The sequence below is a fragment of the Lucilia sericata genome, unplaced genomic scaffold (assembly GCF_015586225.1).
Source record: "Lucilia sericata isolate MDLA Ls3-8-SP2 unplaced genomic scaffold, ASM1558622v1 Contig004357F_arrow, whole genome shotgun sequence".
NCBI lineage: Eukaryota > Metazoa > Arthropoda > Insecta > Diptera > Calliphoridae > Lucilia > Lucilia sericata.
In genome coordinates this window covers 1-18,966 of record NW_023997229.1, presented here as the reverse complement: position 1 = coordinate 18,966, position 18,966 = coordinate 1, and the positions used below count along the sequence as shown (strand labels likewise).

Here is an 18,966-nt window from a genome sequence, read left to right as displayed (position 1 = left end):
CTAGACTACAGACTAGACTACAGACTAGACTACTGACAAGACTATATACTAGACAAGAGATTAGACTACAGGCTAGACTACAGACAAGACTACAGACTAGACTATATACTTGACTATGGACTTGATTATTGACTAGACTGTGGACTAGACTATGGACTGAACTATAGACTAGACTATGGACTAGATTATAGACTAGGCTATTGTCAAAATCATAGAATTAAATCAATTTTATTTTATTTGTTAATACCTAGTAGTTTAATTAGAATTGTTGTATTTTATTGTTGTTGTTGTTTTTTTGCAACATTTTTCAAACTTTAAGTCATTTTAACCACAAAATTTATTTTCATACCATTTTTACAAAACATCAGACAAAATAAGTATTTTATGTGATTATTTGTTGTATTGTTAATGCTGCTGTTGCTGCTGCTGTGTAGTTGATGGTATTTTTTGGTTACTGGTTAGCTTCAATAACCACACTAGGATTTAAACAAAAATAGAATAGCAGCAAAACATCATTGAAGTTTCAATTGCACAACTTTAGCAACAACAGCAACAAATAAAATCATTTTTAAAAACAACAAAACTTTGTTTAGTTCTAAACATGACTAGTGGGTGGTGTTAAAGAGGAGGTTTGACCAAATAAAACAACAAAATAGTAGTAAATCATAAAATGTTGTCAACCCAAAAACACAACATCATCGGCAGTAACCAGCAACAACATCATAAACACCATCTAAGTTACGTTCAAACAACTGCAGTGTGACCAGTAGCAAGACTAGGAACACGAGGATGAGGACGACAATAACCAACAAAATCCCAAAAATTATGTATCGTTTTTTTTTTATTTCCTCTAATGGTCCTTTAAGCTAAAATTATGTGAAGTGTTTGGTGTTGCTACAAGTGATGATAGTTGTAGTAGTTGTAATATCTAGTGCTAGTTGTGGTTGTTAGAGTTTTGCAATAAGTTGTTGTAATTTGTTCGGAGAGGTCTGTTTGTGAAGCGTATTCGAGAGCAACTACAGGGTAGATATTAAAACCAATATGTATGATGGTTAACTATGAAATAATGCTGAAAAAAGACTTTGAAATAAAATAACAAAAACTTAATTCTATTTTTCGATAAAGAGAAAATAATTATGGAAATAATAATTATGAGGTCAACAGATTTTAAACTGATACTAAAGACTAATAATCACAGGAGAATCAATGAATGAACTGATGAATCTAAGTTTCATCTGTACTTATTATGATATTGTATAGCCTATGGGCTTTAGCCTGCCAGTTTTCATCTACAGTTTTGTCTATAGTTAGTATACAGTTAAATATATTGTCCAGTCTAATAAGGCTATAGTCTGTTTAGTCTATAGTCAGAGTCTATAGTCATAGTCTAGTCGAGTCTATAGTCTAGTCTATAGTCTAGTCTATAGTCTAGTCTATAGTATAGTCTATAGTGTAGTCTATAGTCTAGTCTATAGTCTAGTCTATAGTCTAGTCTATAGTCTAGTCTATAGTCTAGTCTATAGTCTAGTCTATAGTCTAGTCTATAGTCTAGTCTATAGTCTAGTCTATAGTCTAGTCTATAGTCTAGTCTATAGTCTAGTCTATAGTCTAGTCTATAGTGTAGTCTATAGCCTAGTCTATAGTGTAGTCTATAGTCTAGTCTATAGTCTAGTCTATAGTCGAGTCTATAGTCGAGTCTATAGTCTCGTCTATAGTCTAGTCTATAGTCTAGTCTATAGTCTAGTCTATAGTCTAGTCTATAGTCTAGTCTATAGTCTAGTCTATAGTCTAGTCTATAGTCTAGTCTATAGTCTAGTCTATAGTCTAGTCTATAGTCTAGTCTATAGTCTAGTCTATAGTCTAGTCTATAGTCTAGTCTATAGTCTAGTCTATAGTCTAGTCTATAGTCTAGTCTATAGTCTAGTCTATAGTCTAGTCTATAGTCTAGTCTATAGTCTAGTCTATAGTCTAGTCTATAGTCTAGTCTATAGTCTAGTCTATAGTCTAGTCTATAGTCTAGTCTATAGTCTAGTCTATAGTCTAGTCTATAGTCTAGTCTATAGTCTAGTCTATAGTCTAGTCTATAGTCTAGTCTATAGTCTAGTCTATAGTCTAGTCTATAGTCTAGTCTATAGTCTAGTCTATAGTCTAGTCTATAGTCTAGTCTATAGTCTAGTCTATAGTCTAGTCTATAGTCTAGTCTATAGTCTAGTCTATAGTCTAGTCTATAGTCTAGTCTATAGTCTAGTCTATCTAGTCTATAGTCTAGTCTATAGTCTAGTCTATAGTCTAGTCTATAGTCTAGTCTATAGTCTAGTCTATAGTCTAGTCTATAGTCTAGTCTATAGTCTAGTCTATAGTCTAGTCTATAGTCTAGTCTATAGTCTAGTCTATAGTCTAGTCTATAGTCTAGTCTAGTCTATAGTCTAGTCTATAGTCTAGTCTATGTCTAGTCTATAGTCTAGTCTATAGTCTAGTCTATAGTCTAGTCTTAGTCTAGTCTATGCTAGTCTATAGTCTATGTCTATAGTCTAGTCTATAGTCTAGTCATATAGTTTAGTCTAATATAGTCTAGTCTATAGTCTAGTCTATAGTCTAGTCTATAGTCTAGTCTATAGTCTAGTCTATAGTCTAGTCTATGTCTAGTCTATAGTCTAGTCTATAGTCTAGTCTATAGTCTAGTCTATAGTCTAGTCTATAGTCTAGGTATATCGTCTAGTCTATAGTCTAGTCTATAGCTAGTCTATAGTCTGTCTATAGTCTAGTCTATAGTCTAGTCTATAGTCTAGTCTATAGTCTAGTCTATAGTCTAGTCTATAGTCTAGTCTATAGTATAGTCTATAGTCTAGTCTATAGTCTAGTCTATAGTCGTAGTCTATAGTCTAGTCTATAGTCTAGTCTATAGTCTAGTCTATAGTCTAGTCTATAGTCTAGTCTATAGTCTAGTCTATAGTCTAGTCTATAGTCTAGTCTATAGTCTAGTCTATAGTCTAGTCTATAGTCTAGTCTATAGTCTAGTCTATAGTCTAGTCTATAGTCTAGTCTATAGTCTAGTCTATAGTCTAGTCTATAGTCTAGTCTATAGTCTAGTCTATAGTCTAGTCTATAGTCTAGTCTATAGTCTAGTCTATAGTCTAGTCTATAGTCTAGTCTATAGTCTAGTCTATAGTCTAGTCTATAGTCTAGTCTATAGTCTAGTCTATAGTCTAGTCTATGGTCTAGTCTATAGTCTAGTCTATAGTGTAGTCTATAGTCTAGTCTATAGTCTAGTCTATAGTCTAGTCTATAGTCTAGTCTATAGTCTAGTCTATAGTCTAGTCTATAGTCTAGTCTATAGTGTAGTCTATAGTGTAGTCTATAGTCTAGTCTATAGTCTAGTCTATAGTCTAGTCTATAGTCTAGTCTATAGTCTAGTCTTTAGTCTAGTCTATAGTCTAGTCTATAGTCTAGTCTATAGTCTAGTCTATAGTCTAGTCTATAGTCTAGTCTATAGTCTAGTCTATAGTCTAGTCTATAGTCTAGTCTATAGTCTAGTCTATAGTCTAGTCTATAGTCTAGTCTATAGTCTAGTCTATAGTCTAGTCTATAGTCTAGTCTATAGTCTAGTCTAGTCTAGTCTATAGTCTAGTCTATAGTCTAGTCTATAGTCTAGTCTATAGTCTAGTCTATAGTCTAGTCTATAGTCTAGTCTATAGTCTAGTCTATAGTCTAGTCTATAGTCTAGTCTATAGTCTAGTCTATAGTCCAGTTTATAGTCTAGTCTATAGTCTAGTCTAGAGTCTAGTCTATAGTATATATTCTAGTCTATATTGTATTGTGTCCCAGTCTACATTCTACTCTGTAGTCTGTTCTGTATCATAGATTGGTATTTTACTGCTAATTTTCTAATCGCATTCAAATTTATAACAGTTTTTCATATTTAGAGCAAAATTATTTTTAACAAAATTTTTCTTAAAATTAATTTCAAACATTAATTATATTTTAACTACTAAGTAGTTAAAACAAACTTTAGTTAATTAATAGAATTAATGTAAGAAATTAAATATTGATTTGTTAAAATCTAGTTTTTCAATTGAAACATTAGCTGATGAAATATTACAATTAAGTTGCAATACATCAAGCATTAGTTACGTGTCATTGTGCAAATAAATTTATTTCGAAAGAAAAAAAAAAATTTTAATAAAATAAACAAAAATATGATTGAGAAATGCAAAAATACAAATAAAGAAATTCTTGAATTAGTAATAAACGAGGGTTGAATGAAGACTAAAGTCATAAGAGTTGAATATGAAATCTTTTGAGTCAAGATTTTCGCCTCTAATACCGAACTGAAACATTCGATAAAATATTAAATTTTTTTATTTCTCTAAATTTTAAATCCAACCTCGTATTTTATTAATTTCTTTTGCTGCCTAAATGACCTTTCTCTTTCATACCTGTTCAGTTTAACAATTTATTTTCTATTTACAAAACTGTCAAGTTAAAGTCAATATCTGTCAACACTTAATTTACAACTTATGCAACTTCCGAATTTAATTTCAAATCTATATAAATAATGATATATCGTACGTTTCTTGAATTTTATAACAAAATTTTAATAAATCAATAATAAAATAATTATATTCATGTTAATTATTTAAATAACTATTAAATAAGTAAACAACTTTATTAAACACTTTGTATTTTTTTAGAATTAATGTTAAAATTAATAATAATTTTATGATACAAAACTACTAATATTTCAAAAACATATTTATTAATAACGGCATATTAAAATGTTATTAAAATTTTCCATTCGCTATGAAAAAAAAAACACACACACACATCTGGGGGCTCGTTCTTAATTTATTAGTAATTTTTTAAAAACACGTTCTGAAAAAAACCAAACATGTATTTTAATGATAATAATTAGATTTATATAATATTGTTTATAAAGTAATTATTTTAGTAAATATAAAAAATCGTAATAAGAATTTCTCATTGCAAAATTCGACACACTTCTCATCACTAATATTTTAGTCTTAAAGTCAAAAGTTTCTCTTAAAATAATACTCAGGTTATCTAGTCTATAGTCTAATCTATAGTCTAGTCTATAGTGTACTCTATAGTATAGTATATAGTCTAGTCTATAGTCTAGTCTATAGTCTAGTCTATAGTCTAGTCTATAGTCTAGTCTATAGTCTAGTCTATAGTCTAGTCTATAGTCTAGTCTATAGTCTAGTCTATAGTCTACTCTATAGTCTAGTCTATGGTCTAGTCTATAGTCTAGTCTATAGTCTAGTCTATAGTCTAGTCTATAGTCTAGTCTATATTCTAGTCTATAGTCTAGTCTATAGTCTAGTCTATAGTCTAGTCTATAGTCTAGTCTATAGTCTAGTCTATAGTCTAGTCTATAGTCTAGTCTATAGTCTAGTCTATAGTCTAGTCTATAGTCTAGTCTATAGTCTAGTCTATAGTCTAGTCTATAGTCTAGTCTATAGTCTAGTCTATAGTCTAGTCTATAGTCTAGTCTATAGTCTAGTCTATAGTCTAGTCTATAGTCTAGTCTATAGTCTAGTCTATAGTCTAGTCTATAGTCTAGTCTATAGTCTAGTCTATAGTCTAGTCTATAGTCTAATCTATAGTCTAGTCTATAGTCTAGTCTATAATCTTGTCTATAGTCTAGTCTATAGTCTAGTCTATAGTCTAGTCTGTAGTCTAGTCAATAGTCTAGTCTATAGTCTAGTCTATAGTCTAGTCCAGCGGTTCCCACAGATTTTTACTTCGCGGACCACTTGAAGAACTTATTTAATTTCGCGGACCCCCATACATATTTTGATATCTTACTGTTCTAAATAATTGTCCATCCGAAAATTGACCTAGCTCATTAATCCCTAGGTCTAATAAATGTAGAGATGTCATATCTATAAAATATTCCCGTACATTGAGAATATATAATATTTCAGATAGGTTTTCAATTGCATGTTTTGAAGATAGAATGACTTCTTTGTTGATATGTTAACATGATGTTTAATTTTATCATCGTGAGATCTTTCATGTTCATTTTTCTTCAAGGTAGCGAAAAGGTTTCTTTATCAAATATTGTCACATGTGCTTAAGGAGTCACGTTTCAAAAATTTGTTGCGATTGCAAAGGGTGAACTGAGTAAGTGAGCTAAGTTTTCGGGAAAATAATATAAGAAAGTTGGACTTCTTCTATGTTGTTGCGGAATGCGTTATCCGCATAATATATGATTTGAACTCTTTGTTAAAGTACTGTGAATTTGGAACTTAAATTTGAATTTTAAAATACCAACGAATTATTTTACTTCATGGTTTTTGGCTACATATTTACGCGAAACGCTATGGATTTTCTGATGTTAATTTAATAATATATATTGGTCGACAAAATCAAGTTAAAATCTGTGTATCACGTCGGATTGAAATATTAATAAAGAGATGCATAAAGAGTCACCTCTGTTTTGGAAATATATAATTTAAGTCCTTTCAAACGAGAACACTTTTGCTTACAATTTGATAAACTTATATCTGAAATAAGCTTGTCTTTGAATTGAACTTCATACTCCGGAATACCAGTATCCCTAATTTAATTGTAAGGCAGAGTATTATTTGTCTGAAATAAAAACCATTATTTCAGTACATATACAGGAAATAAAAATTACAAATCACGCAGTACTTTACTTTATAAAAGTTATACAATAAATTTGTAGGGCCTAGCTTCTTCCTGATAAACAACCGAAAAAATAAAATTCAAAAAGTCACCAACAAATTTGGGATTATTGCACAAGAATTGGAGATATCTGTACATACATATAGAAGCAGAATATTGTTTATTCATGGTTTTTTTCGTTCGTCTTTGCGGACCCCCTAGGATTTTACTACGGACCACTAGGGGTCCGCGGACCCCCATTTGGGAACCGTTGGTCTAGTCTATAGTCTAGTCTATAGTCTAGTCTATAGTCTAGTCTATAGTCTAGTCTATAGTCTAGTCTATAGTCTATAGTCTAGTCTATAGTCTAGTCTATAGTCTAGTCTATAGTCTAGTCTATAGTCTAGTCTATAGTCTAGTCTATAGTCTAGTCTATAGTGTAGTCTATAGTCTAGTCTATAGTCTAGTCTATAGTCTAGTCTATAGTCTAGTCTAAAGTCTAGTCTAAAGTCTAGTCTATAGTCTAGTTTGGTCTGTAGTCTAGTCTGTAGTCTAGTCTGTAGTCTAGTCTGTAGTCTAGCCTATAGTCTAGTCTATAGTCTAGTCTATAGTCTAGTCTATAGTCTAGTCTATAGTCTAGTCGATAGTCTAATCTATTGTCTAGTCTATAGTCTAGTCTATAGTCTAGTCAATAGTCTAGTCTATAGTCTAGTCTATAGTCTAGTCTATAGTCTAGTCTATAGTCTAGTCTTTAGTCTAGTCTATAGTCTAGTCTAGTCTATAGTCTAGTCTATAGTCTAGTCTATAGTCTAGTCTATAGTCTAGTCTATAGTCTAGTCTATAGTCTAGTCTATAGTCTAGTCTATAGTCTAGTCTATAGTCTAGTCTATAGTCTAGTCTATAGTCTAGTCAAATGTCTAGTCTAAAGTCTAGTCTATAGTCTAGTTTGGTCTGTAGTCTAGTCTGTAGTCTAGTCTATAGTCTAGTCTATAGTCTAGCCTATAGTCTAGTCTATAGTCTAGTCTACAGTCTAGTCTATAGTCTAGTCTATAGTCTAGTCTATAGTCTAGTCTATAGTCTAGTCAATAGTCTAGTCTATAGTCTAGTCTATAGTCTAGTCTATAGTCTTGTTTGTAGTCTAGTCATTATCAATTTACATCAACATTTGCCTCTATTCTGTTTCTAGCATCCCACTGTGCAAATTTTTTATAACATGTATATTGTTCTCTTAAAGTTGGTTGTTTTTGTTTACAATAGAACTCTCTAATAGTAAAAACTGCATTTTATAAAAACAAATAATACATGCATAAATAAATAATAGTAGTTACATTGGAAACGATTTAAAAACAGATGTTTTTAAGTTCATCTAACTCAATTTGTCGCCGACTTTAAACGGGCAAACACAACAGGTGCATAAATTGTGTCTAGAACGGTTAAATAGAAAAATTAAGTGGAACATTAATTGAATATAAAAGTACTAAATGTCAATATAAATATAGAGAAAGAAATAAATTTAAAATTATTAAAAAGTAAAAGTGAAAATAAAGTTTATAACATTTTCTAATAAAATGATAATTAAAAGACAATCATTACGAGATAAAAAATGAATTAATGATAAATAAAACAATTAAAATATAATTAAAAAATAATTTAAATATTATTAATATACTTAACACCATCAAGTGCTAAATATTATACCAATGACTATTAATTAATTAAAAAAGCTGCAAATAAAACAATAAATATAATTTTTAAAAAAAGTGTTGTTGTCGTAAAAAATCCTCACCAAAATGCTGTTCAATATTTCCAGAAAAAATTTCGTATTCCTTTTACTTTTAAGTTCTATTGTGATTATTGTCATTATTATATTCTGTGCAACAACATCTGTTAAAACACAGTTTGAATGTTTCAATACGGAAGTGGATACGAAAAATTCAACATTGGAATTAGTGCATATAGTAAGTACTGTCGAGCGATAAATGTGACATTTGTCACGAAATTTTTGAAAGTGAAGAAAAGATAAAAAACAACAGAGAAAGTTATAAGCTAGTGAATGGAAAGGATAAAAACTACAATGTCATGGTTACCATAGGACAGAATCTAATTCAAGCTACATAGCAACAACAATGAAACCAGTATGAAATTAGACTATATACTAGACTCAGACTAGACCAAATACTTTACTAAAGATAAGACTATAGACAGGACAAAACTATAGACTTGACTACTGATTACACTAAATACTATAGACTATACTATACTATATAGTAAACTATACTATAGACTAGACTATAGACAAGACTATAGACTAGACTGTAGACTGGACTATAGACTAGACTATAGACTAGACTATAGACTAGAATATAGACTAGACTATAGACTAGACTATAGGCTAGACTATAGGCTAGACTATAGACTAGACTGTTGACTACACTATAGACTAGACTATAGACTAGACTATAGACTAGACTATAGACTAGACTATAGACTAGACTATAGACTAGACTATAGACTAGACTATAGACTAGACTATAGACTAGACTATAGACTAGACTATAGACTAGACTATAGACTAGACTATAGACTAGACTATAGACTAGACTATAGACTAGACTAGACTATAGACTAGACTATAGACTAGACTATAGACTAGACTATAGACTAGACTATAGACTAGACTATAGACTAGACTATAGACTAGACTATAGACTAGACTATAGACTAGACTATAGACTAGACTATAGACTAGACTATAGACTAGACTATAGACTAGACTATAGACTAGACTATAGACTAGACTATAGACTAGACTATAGACTAGACTATAGACTAGACTATAGACTAGACTATAGACTAGACTATAGACTAGACTATAGACTAGACTATAGACTAGACTATAGACTAGACTATAGGCTAGACTATAGGCTAGACTATAGACTAGACTATAGGCTAGACTATAGACTAGACTATAGGCTAGACTATAGGCTAGACTATAGACTAGACTATAGACTAGACTGTTGACTACACTATGGACTAGACTATAGACTAGACTATAGGCTAGACTATAGACTCGACTATAGGCTAGACTATAGGCTAGACTATAGGCTAGACTATAGACTAGACTGTACTAGACTATAGCTAGACTATAGACTAGACTATAGACTAGACTATAGACTAGACTATAGACTAGACTATAGACTAGACTATAGACTAGACTATAGACTAGACTATAGACTAGACTATAGACTAGACTATAGACTAGACTATAGACTAGACTATAGACTAGACTATAGACTAGACTCTAGACTAGACTATAGACTAGACTGTTGACTACACTATAGACTAGACTATAGACTAGACTATAGGCTAGACTATAGACTCGACTATAGGCTAGACTATAGACTAGACTATACACTAGACTAGACTTTAGACTAGACTATAGACTACACTATAGACTAGACTATAGACTAGACTATAAGCTAGACTATAGACTCGACTATAGGCTAGACTATAGGCTAGACTATAGGCTAGACTATAGACTACACTATAGACTAGACTATAGACTAGACTATAGACTAGACTATAGACTAGACTATAGACTAGACTATAGACTAGACTATAGGCTAGACTATAGACTAGACCTTAGGCAAGACTATAGACTAGACTGTTGACTACACTATAGACTAGACTATAGACTAGACTATAGACTAGACTGTAGACTAGACTATAGGCTAGCAAGACTATAGACTAGACTATAGACTAGACTATAGACTAGACTATAGACTAGACTATAGACTAGACTATAGACTAGACTATAGACTAGACTATAGACTAGACTATAGACTAGACTATAGACTAGACTATAGACTAGACTATAGACTAGACTATAGACTAGACTATAGACTAGACTATAGACTAGACTATAGACTAGACTATAGACTAGACTATAGACTAGACTATAGACTAGACTATAGACTAGACTATAGACTATACTATAGACTAGACTATAGACTAGACTATAGACTAGACTATAGACTAGACTATAGACTAGACTATAGACTAGACTATAGACTAGATCAGACTAGACTAGCCTAGCCTAGCCTAGCCTAGACTAGACTAGACTAGACAAGACAAAAATGACTTAAGGCTAGCCTATAAGCTAGACTATAGACTGGACCATAGACTAGACTATAGACCAAAATATAGTCTATAGACTAGAGACAAGACTATCTAGTTGACTAGACTGTGGACTGTAATATAAGCTGGACTATTGACTGGATTATTTTAGTCCATAGTCCAAACTTTAAACTTGACTATGGCGCAGGCTATAGTAAAATCTGTATATATTTAGCTTATATGTTATTTTTAACTTATTTTTTTGTTCAAAGGTTTTGCGACATGGTCCCCGAACACCAGTAGATACCTACCCTAGAGATCCTTATGTAAATAGTGGATTTGAGCCTACCGGTTGGGGTCACATAACCAATGTAAGTTTGTTTTGTTCTTAGTTATTTTTTTACACAATTTAAGAAGATTTCTTTTTGGCACTATAGAAAGGTAAAAGGGAGTTATATGAATTGGGCAAATTACTAAATAAACGTTATGGAAAGTATATGGAACCGTATTATACACCAGATGTAAGCAATTATTTTTTAAAACGAGACCATTTTTTCTAATGTTTTCTATATGTATTTTCTTTGTAGAAAGTTTATGCCCAAGCTACTGCTTCCCCTAGAGCCATGATGACCTTATCTACCGTTTTAGCCAGCATGTTTCCACCCCAAAATACTCCCATGGAATGGCATCCTACTCTCAATTGGCAGCCTATACCCATATTCTCAGAACCCTTGGATCAAGATTCATTGCTTTTAGTACGCACCCCTTGCCCTCGATATTTTGAGGCTCGAGATGAGGTGTTCGAATTACCCGAAGTTAAAGCGGAAATGTTGAAATACCAATCTCTATTCAAAAATCTAACTGAACTAACGGGCATGAATGTGACTAATGCTGAGCACATCAATTCTCTTTATATTACTCTGGAGGCGGAGAGAGATTTTGGTTTGCCGCTACCCGAATGGACGAAAGATTATTTCCCCGATAAAATGCAATTTTTGGCTGAACAGAGTTATGTTTATAATGCTTATACTAGGGAAATGCAAAAGATAAAGGGTGGTCCTTTCCTAAAGAAAATGTACGATGAGATGTTGAAGAAAAGGGCTCAAAAGCTTAAGCCTTTTGATAGAAAAATGTTTATTTATACGGGTCATGATTGGACAGTGGGTAATATATTGTCTGCCTTAAAGGTATGGGATAGACAAATGCCTAGGTTTTCGGTAATGGCCATATTTGAACTGCATAAAAATCCCATCACACAGGAGTATTATGTGGAGGTATGTTTTTCATAAAATCATAAAATTTGTTCTCTAATTCTGTGCTTTAATTATAGATCTTCTTGCGCAATGATGAGCAGGGCTGCCTCAAACAATTACAAATACCCCACTGTGATCTTAAGTGTCCGTTGGACAAGTTACTGCTGCTAAGTCAAGATGTCTTGCCAAATGAACCATATGCGGAGCGTTGTACTGCCAAAAATAGCAATTTCATTGAACCACCACCAAGGCTGATAGATCAGTAAAGTTGTGGCTGTAATACATACCTTTTTGCACACAAGAGCTGGCCTTGCAACCAACTAACCAACCACCCTATAATTAGCTATAAGTATCTAGAACAAATACATATTTAACCAGTATTATGGTTTTAAGTTGTTTATAAATTTTATAAAAATAAATTTTGTAAATTTGTAATTAAAATATAATTTTATATAGTTTTCGAAAATAATAGTAACTAGCTTATTATTGCTTTAATTTAGAAAAGAAGTTAATTGTTTATAATTGTATTTGTGGAGTTTTTTGAACTTGATCTTAGTAACGGTTATTTAAAAGTAATTTAGCACATTTTGCAATTACAGTAATTTATATTTAACAAAGTCACAAATATAATAGTTCACCGCACGTTCACGTTTTTTTGATATTGAATAATTACAAGGTTACTATTTCATACATACATGCTGGCTAAAGTAATAATGTTTCTTAAACCAGGTTTAGTTAATTTTAAACAAATCAAGTTTAGACAGTCTTATATTTTTATATTAAATATTGATTAAATTCTATATCTGCAGTAAAAAAGAATGACTAGACCTAGACTAGCTTCAATCGTACGATTTAAATTTCTTTTAATCATAGGACTTTCCTTGTTATAGTTGAGCTTTAGTCATGCAAGAGAACACTTTTGCAGGCAGTAGAAGCTATAAGCTTTCAAAAGAGCTTTAAAGCGTAAAGCTTGTTCATTTGTTACACCACAAAGTACGTGTTTATATCACATCGACACTTAAAAGATGCAAGCATTGGCTATTTGTAGGCGAAACATTTAAAAGCCGATCTTAAAATTTGAAAAAGCGCTTATATGTTATTAAAAGTTTAGTAAAGACACTAAGGTTTAAGTCTTAGATAACACAATATAAGTTGATATAACTAACTAAAAAAGAACACAAAATGTAGCTAACTAATTAATTAGCTAACTAACTAACTAACTAACTAACTACTACTAACTAACTAACTACTAACTAACTAACGAACTAACTAACTAACTAACTAACTAACTAACTAACTAACTAACTAACTAACTAACTACTACTAACTACTACTAACTAACTAACTAACTAACTAACTAACTAACTAACTAACTAACTAACTAACTAACTAACTAACTAACTAACTAACTACTAACTAACTAACTAACTAACTAACTAACTAACTAACTAACTAACTAACTAACTAACTAACTAACTAACTAACTAACTAACTAACTACTAACTAACTAACTAACTAACTAACTAACTAACTAACTAACTAACTAACTAACTAACTAACTAACTAACTAACTAACTAACTAACTAACTAACTAACTAACTAACTAACTAACTAACTAACTAACTAACTAACTAACTAACTAACTAACTAACTAACTAACTAACTAACTAACTAACTAACTAACTAACTAACTAACTAACTAACTAACTAACTAACTAACTAACTAACTAACTACTAACTAACTAACTAACTAACTAACTAACTAACTAACTAACTAACTAACTAACTAACTAACTAACTAACTAACTAACTAACTAACTAACTAACTAACTAACTAACTAACTAACTAACTAACTAACTAACTAACTAACTAACTAACTAACTAACTAACTAACTAACTAACTAACTAACTAACTAACTAACTAACTAACTAACTAACTAACTAACTAACTTGTAATGTGACAATTTCATAATTTCTACTCCTTTGCAGTTTTATTTCAATTTAATTTTAAAAATTTACTTTAATTTGACTTTTTAACATCAATTTAATTAGGTATATGTCGATGAGAATACTTCCCTAACATTTTAAGTGATAATATTAAGTACTTACAAATGCAACAATGCATTATTAAGTACCTTTCAATATTACACTGGACCAATGTGGTTTTATGATCTTTTTATTCTTCTTTGCGTTTTTCAGCATTTTCGATCATGTATATATTCTCAGCAAAGTATACATGATATGAGAGAGATATAATCTTATATTGTTGTCTCTTTTAAACATTTACTATTTTCATAGGGAAAAAATAAAAGCTTTTCTTACAATATTTGCATATTATCAGATATACATGATAATAAGCTTACAATTATCTGAACTGGTTGGCTTTTTAGTAAAATACATTTGTTCGTTCTTTTTAAATCCAGCAGTGAAATCACACACATCAGCAAATATTTGTGGGAAAAGTGATAATAGTAAGAAAACGTGGTTTTCTCTGAAAATTCTGAATTGTATAAAGTTTAAAAAGACAAAATATACTAAATAATAAAGTTTAAAAGATAATTTGCTGTATATAATTTTACAAATTTTTACAATTTTAAAAGAAATTTCTAAATCTCTATATTCGAAAGGAAAATTACATCTTTTCTTACAATTATAAACAGAAAGGTAAAGAAAATTTAGATAAAAATTTAGTTATTTTTCACTGATTTAGTCAATTTTCAATATAGGATTATTATACTATACTCTCGAGTAAATATTATTTATCTTGGACCAAGATTTGGGACAACGTGTCCCAAACACCAGTCACTTACTCGAGAGTAACCAGTTTGAGTGTTGCCTCAAAATCTGTTGATGTGGCCACCAACTAGTAGTTTTACATGCCTTGAATCTGTTCCGCATGGACAACAATGTGCTTAGTAATAATTCAGCAAAACCAAAATTTCATTGATCAAAACGGGATTGGACACAAATCATAGAAGTATTCAACAGAAATCCAGAAAATAATACACCTTACAATGATTCAGTCTAACCCATAAACAAATTTCCTAATATTCTAACTTAGAGACTCAAAATTACCAATTAACAACAGAATAAATTTCTGTCCAAATTACAACTAACTTCTAAAATTATAATTATGGCTTATAAACTATCTTAAGAAGTTCAAATTTTAACAATTCATTATTAAAATCACATCTTAAAATCCAGAAAAATTAAATTTATATCAATATATTAACAACTATTTAATATTAACAACAATTAAACTTAGCTTAATGATCGTATCTAATATTTGAAATAATATGTCCATTAAAGTTTAAAAACAAATACCGAACAATATGATCATTTGTTATTTCAAATATTAAAAACGACTAAATCAAAATTCTATATACTAACACCTATATTAATATTTTCTAAATTAAAACATGATCTGATGAAATTTTAACAACTATAAATTTACGTATAATTAAATTTTCCTAACTATTAAATAATTTAACTAAGTAAAAATTAATACTAAAATTAACATCTTAATATAAACATTACAAATACGGTGTAAATCGACTCCAAAATCATCAAGCAGAAGGCCTTCAGCATTGGAATCAAGACTCTACTGTAAGTTACAATTTGTTAGTTCCTTTTGTTTTATTATTCCAATAAGATGTTAATATTTTAGTAGTAATTACTCGCTCATTGATAATTTTGATTTATTCTTTTCATTTTTCATTAAACATTACAACAACAAAGAAAGTTTGTTGCTTTACTCTTTTAGTGAGTTTTGATTTGAATTGTTGAAGCTTTTCTCTGTTGTTTAATGTAAATGAGAATGATACTTTTTTTTTTTTACTCTTTCTTTTATAATTTATCTATTATCATAATAATTTACTTACTTTAAATTTAAGAGAAATAATGAAATGTATTTCTGAAGAGATTTTGTTATAATACATATAATTTTGAAATTGAAATTATGACAGTGTGATACTCTTTTGATTATGTAGAACTACAGGGACAGAGGTAAGGTAATGTGTGATAGGGTTTTCTTATAAACTTTATAGGCCTTAGGAAAACACGGTCGGGTGGGTTGAGAGCCTTTAGCAATAACACCAATGCTAACAAAAGGATGTGATATTGTTTGTAGGAGGAATTTTTATAGTTTTTTTTTTTATTTAATAAAAAGGGCAATTAAATCGCACGTAAGTTTTTTTCTTATTGTACGGAACCAGGTACAATGGAACAAGATCCCCGCCCATATCTCCCGATCTAGCTAGTCAGCCAGTACGTGCGTAAGGTTCCATATGGCCAAACATTGTAGAAAAGTTTTTAACTTCTACTCCCCGAATATAACCTGTTACAAACTAACTAACTAACTAACTAACTAACTAACTAACTAACTAACTAACTAACTACTAACTAACTAACTAACTAACTAACTCACTAACTAACTAACTTACTACACTAACTACCTAACTAACTAACTAACTAACTAACTAACTAACTAAACTCTAACCTAACTAACTAACTAACTAACTAACTAACTAACTACTAACTAAACTAACTAACTAACTAACTAACTAACTAACTAACTAACTAACTAACTAACTAACTAACTAACTAACTAACTAACTAACTAACTAACTAACGAACTAACTAAACTACGACTTAACTAACTAACTAACTACTAACTAACTTAACTAACACTAACTAACTAACGAACTAACACTAATACTAACGAACTAACTACAACTACTACTAACTAACTAACCTAACTAACAACTACTAACTAACTAACTAACTACTAACTACTAAACTAACTAACTACTACTAAACTAACAACTAACTAACTAACTAACTAACTACTAACTAACTACTAACTAACTAACTAACTAACTAACTAACAACTAACTAACTAAACTACTAACTAACTAACTGACTAACTAACTAACTAACTCTAACTAACTAACTAACTAACTAACTAACTAACTAACTAACTAACTAACTAACTAACTACTAACTAACTACTAACTAACTAACTACTAACTAACTAACTACTAACTAACTAACTAACTAACTAAACTAACTAACTAACTACTAACTAACTAACTAACTACTACTACTAACTAACTAACTAACTAACTAACTAACTAACTAACTAACTAACTAACTACTAACTAACTAACTAACTAACTACCTAACTAACTAACTACTAACTAACTAACTAACTAACTAACTAACTAACTAACTAACTAACTACTAACTACTAACTACTAACTAACTAACTAACTAACTAACTAACTAACTAACTAACTAACTAACTACTAACTAACTAACTAACTACTAACTAACTAACTACTAACTAACTACTAACTAACTAACTAACTAACTAACTAACTAACTAACTAACTAACTAACTAACTAACTAACTAACTAACTAACTAACTAACTAACTACTAACTAACTAACTACTAACTAACTAACTAACTAACTAACTACATAACTAACTAACTAACGACTAACTAACTAACTAACTAACTACTAACTAACTAACTAACTAACTAACTAACTAACTAACTAACTAACTACTAACTAACTAACTAACTAACTAACTAACTAACTAACTAACTAACTAACTAACTACTAACTAACTAACTACTAACTAACTAACTAACTAACTACTAAACTAAACAACTAACTAACTAAATAACTAACTAAACTAACTACTAACTAACTAACTAATAACTAACTACTAACTAACTAACTACTACTAACTACTAACTAGCTAACTAACTAGCTAACTAACTAACTAATTAACGATTTCCAAATAGATTTAAATTCTATTTTCAGCAGAGACGTTCTTTAAAGAGTTGTGTATTTTTCTCTGAATCAGTGTTTTTTATAAAATTTTGTATATCATGAAAATTTGACTTGTTTTTATAACCCTACAACCACTTTAGTGGGGAGTTATTGAGTTTGTGCTGATGTTTGTAACATACGAAAAACATTCGTCCTATACCCAACTTAAAGTATCGATCGAATCGTTTTCTGAGTCGATTAAGCTATGTCCGTCCGTCCGTCTGGCTGTCCATTTAAATCTTGTGCGCAAGGTACAGGTCGCAATTTTCAAGATAATTGGATGAAATTTGGCACACACGCTTTTTTTGACCTATTGAGAATTGTTAAAATCGGACCATTATTTCACCTAGCCCCCATACAACAGAAGCCCCCGAAAAGGTCTCCTGAGCTCATAATTATGTTTAATATACCTGTATATCGCTAATAAACGGCACAACTAAGTTTTGATGACCTCGCCAAATTTCATAAATAACGGTCTTCATTTGACCCTAGCTCCCATACAAAGTCCCCTTCAGAAAATTACTTGAATGCCCAAAATTAACTTATAAACACAAGCCCCCCATATAAAGCCTCTTTCAGCAAATTAGTATTTCATCAGTAAGTTGCTTAAATGTATCGGAACAAGGTAATATTGAAGATAAATGCATTATTATGAAAAATAAATCACATTTAATATTCATAACAGGTGTAGCGTATCATATGGTCGGTCACGCCCGACTATACTTTCATACTTGTTTTTGTATACTTCGGAAATTTCTTTCTAAAATGTTAGTTTCTTATGACATGCCTTATCTTTATATCGCTGCAGATATCGGTACAAGTTTGTTTGAAAGTCATTAAACATTTATTTAATTGCTTTGATATTTTTTCTAATATGCGGTTAATTTACAGATATTTATAAAAAAATCACTTTTACAATACATTGTAAATCTAAATAAATATATAATTAAAATAAATTTATTACAGTTAAATATTCATAAAGCTAAACTATAAGAACCTGCAGCAGAAAAATTTTGTGCGGCAATTAAAAGATTTTTGTACAGCTATACAGTTAGATCTCACGATCCACTTGTTTGCATTATAACAGTGATGGGCAACTGATTGTTG

At 30.3% G+C, this 18,966-nt stretch overlaps 1 protein-coding gene and 1 long non-coding RNA gene across 2 annotated transcripts; both read left to right on the top strand.

The window, feature by feature from the left end:
- Window positions 1-8,034: 8,034 nt before the first annotated feature.
- Window positions 8,035-12,458, top strand: LOC119615191 (venom acid phosphatase Acph-1-like). Its single transcript, XM_037971269.1, has 5 exons — window positions 8,035-8,606; window positions 11,037-11,135; window positions 11,202-11,285; window positions 11,352-12,038; window positions 12,095-12,458. Exons 1-5 carry the CDS (start codon window positions 8,439-8,441, stop codon window positions 12,281-12,283), a joined length of 1,227 nt encoding a protein of 408 aa, XP_037827197.1. The 5' UTR covers window positions 8,035-8,438; the 3' UTR covers window positions 12,284-12,458.
- A 1,967-nt stretch (window positions 12,459-14,425) lies between these two features.
- On the top strand, window positions 14,426-18,960 carry LOC119615190. Its single transcript, XR_005232391.1, has 3 exons — window positions 14,426-14,682; window positions 14,745-15,624; window positions 18,826-18,960. It is a non-coding gene; the product is annotated as an uncharacterized LOC119615190 (long non-coding RNA).
- Window positions 18,961-18,966: the final 6 nt, after the last annotated feature.

Bases quoted from the DNA above. Each gene is read 5' to 3' on its own strand.
- LOC119615191 (XM_037971269.1), top strand. From the start codon at position 8,439: ATGCTGTTCAATATTTCCAGAAAAAATTTCGTATTCCTTTTACTTTTA. The intron at 11,136-11,201 runs GTAAGTTTGTTT...TTGGCACTATAG, and splicing joins GTTGGGGTCACATAACCAAT to AAAGGTAAAAGGGAGTTATA. The intron at 12,039-12,094 runs GTATGTTTTTCA...CTTTAATTATAG, and splicing joins CACAGGAGTATTATGTGGAG to ATCTTCTTGCGCAATGATGA.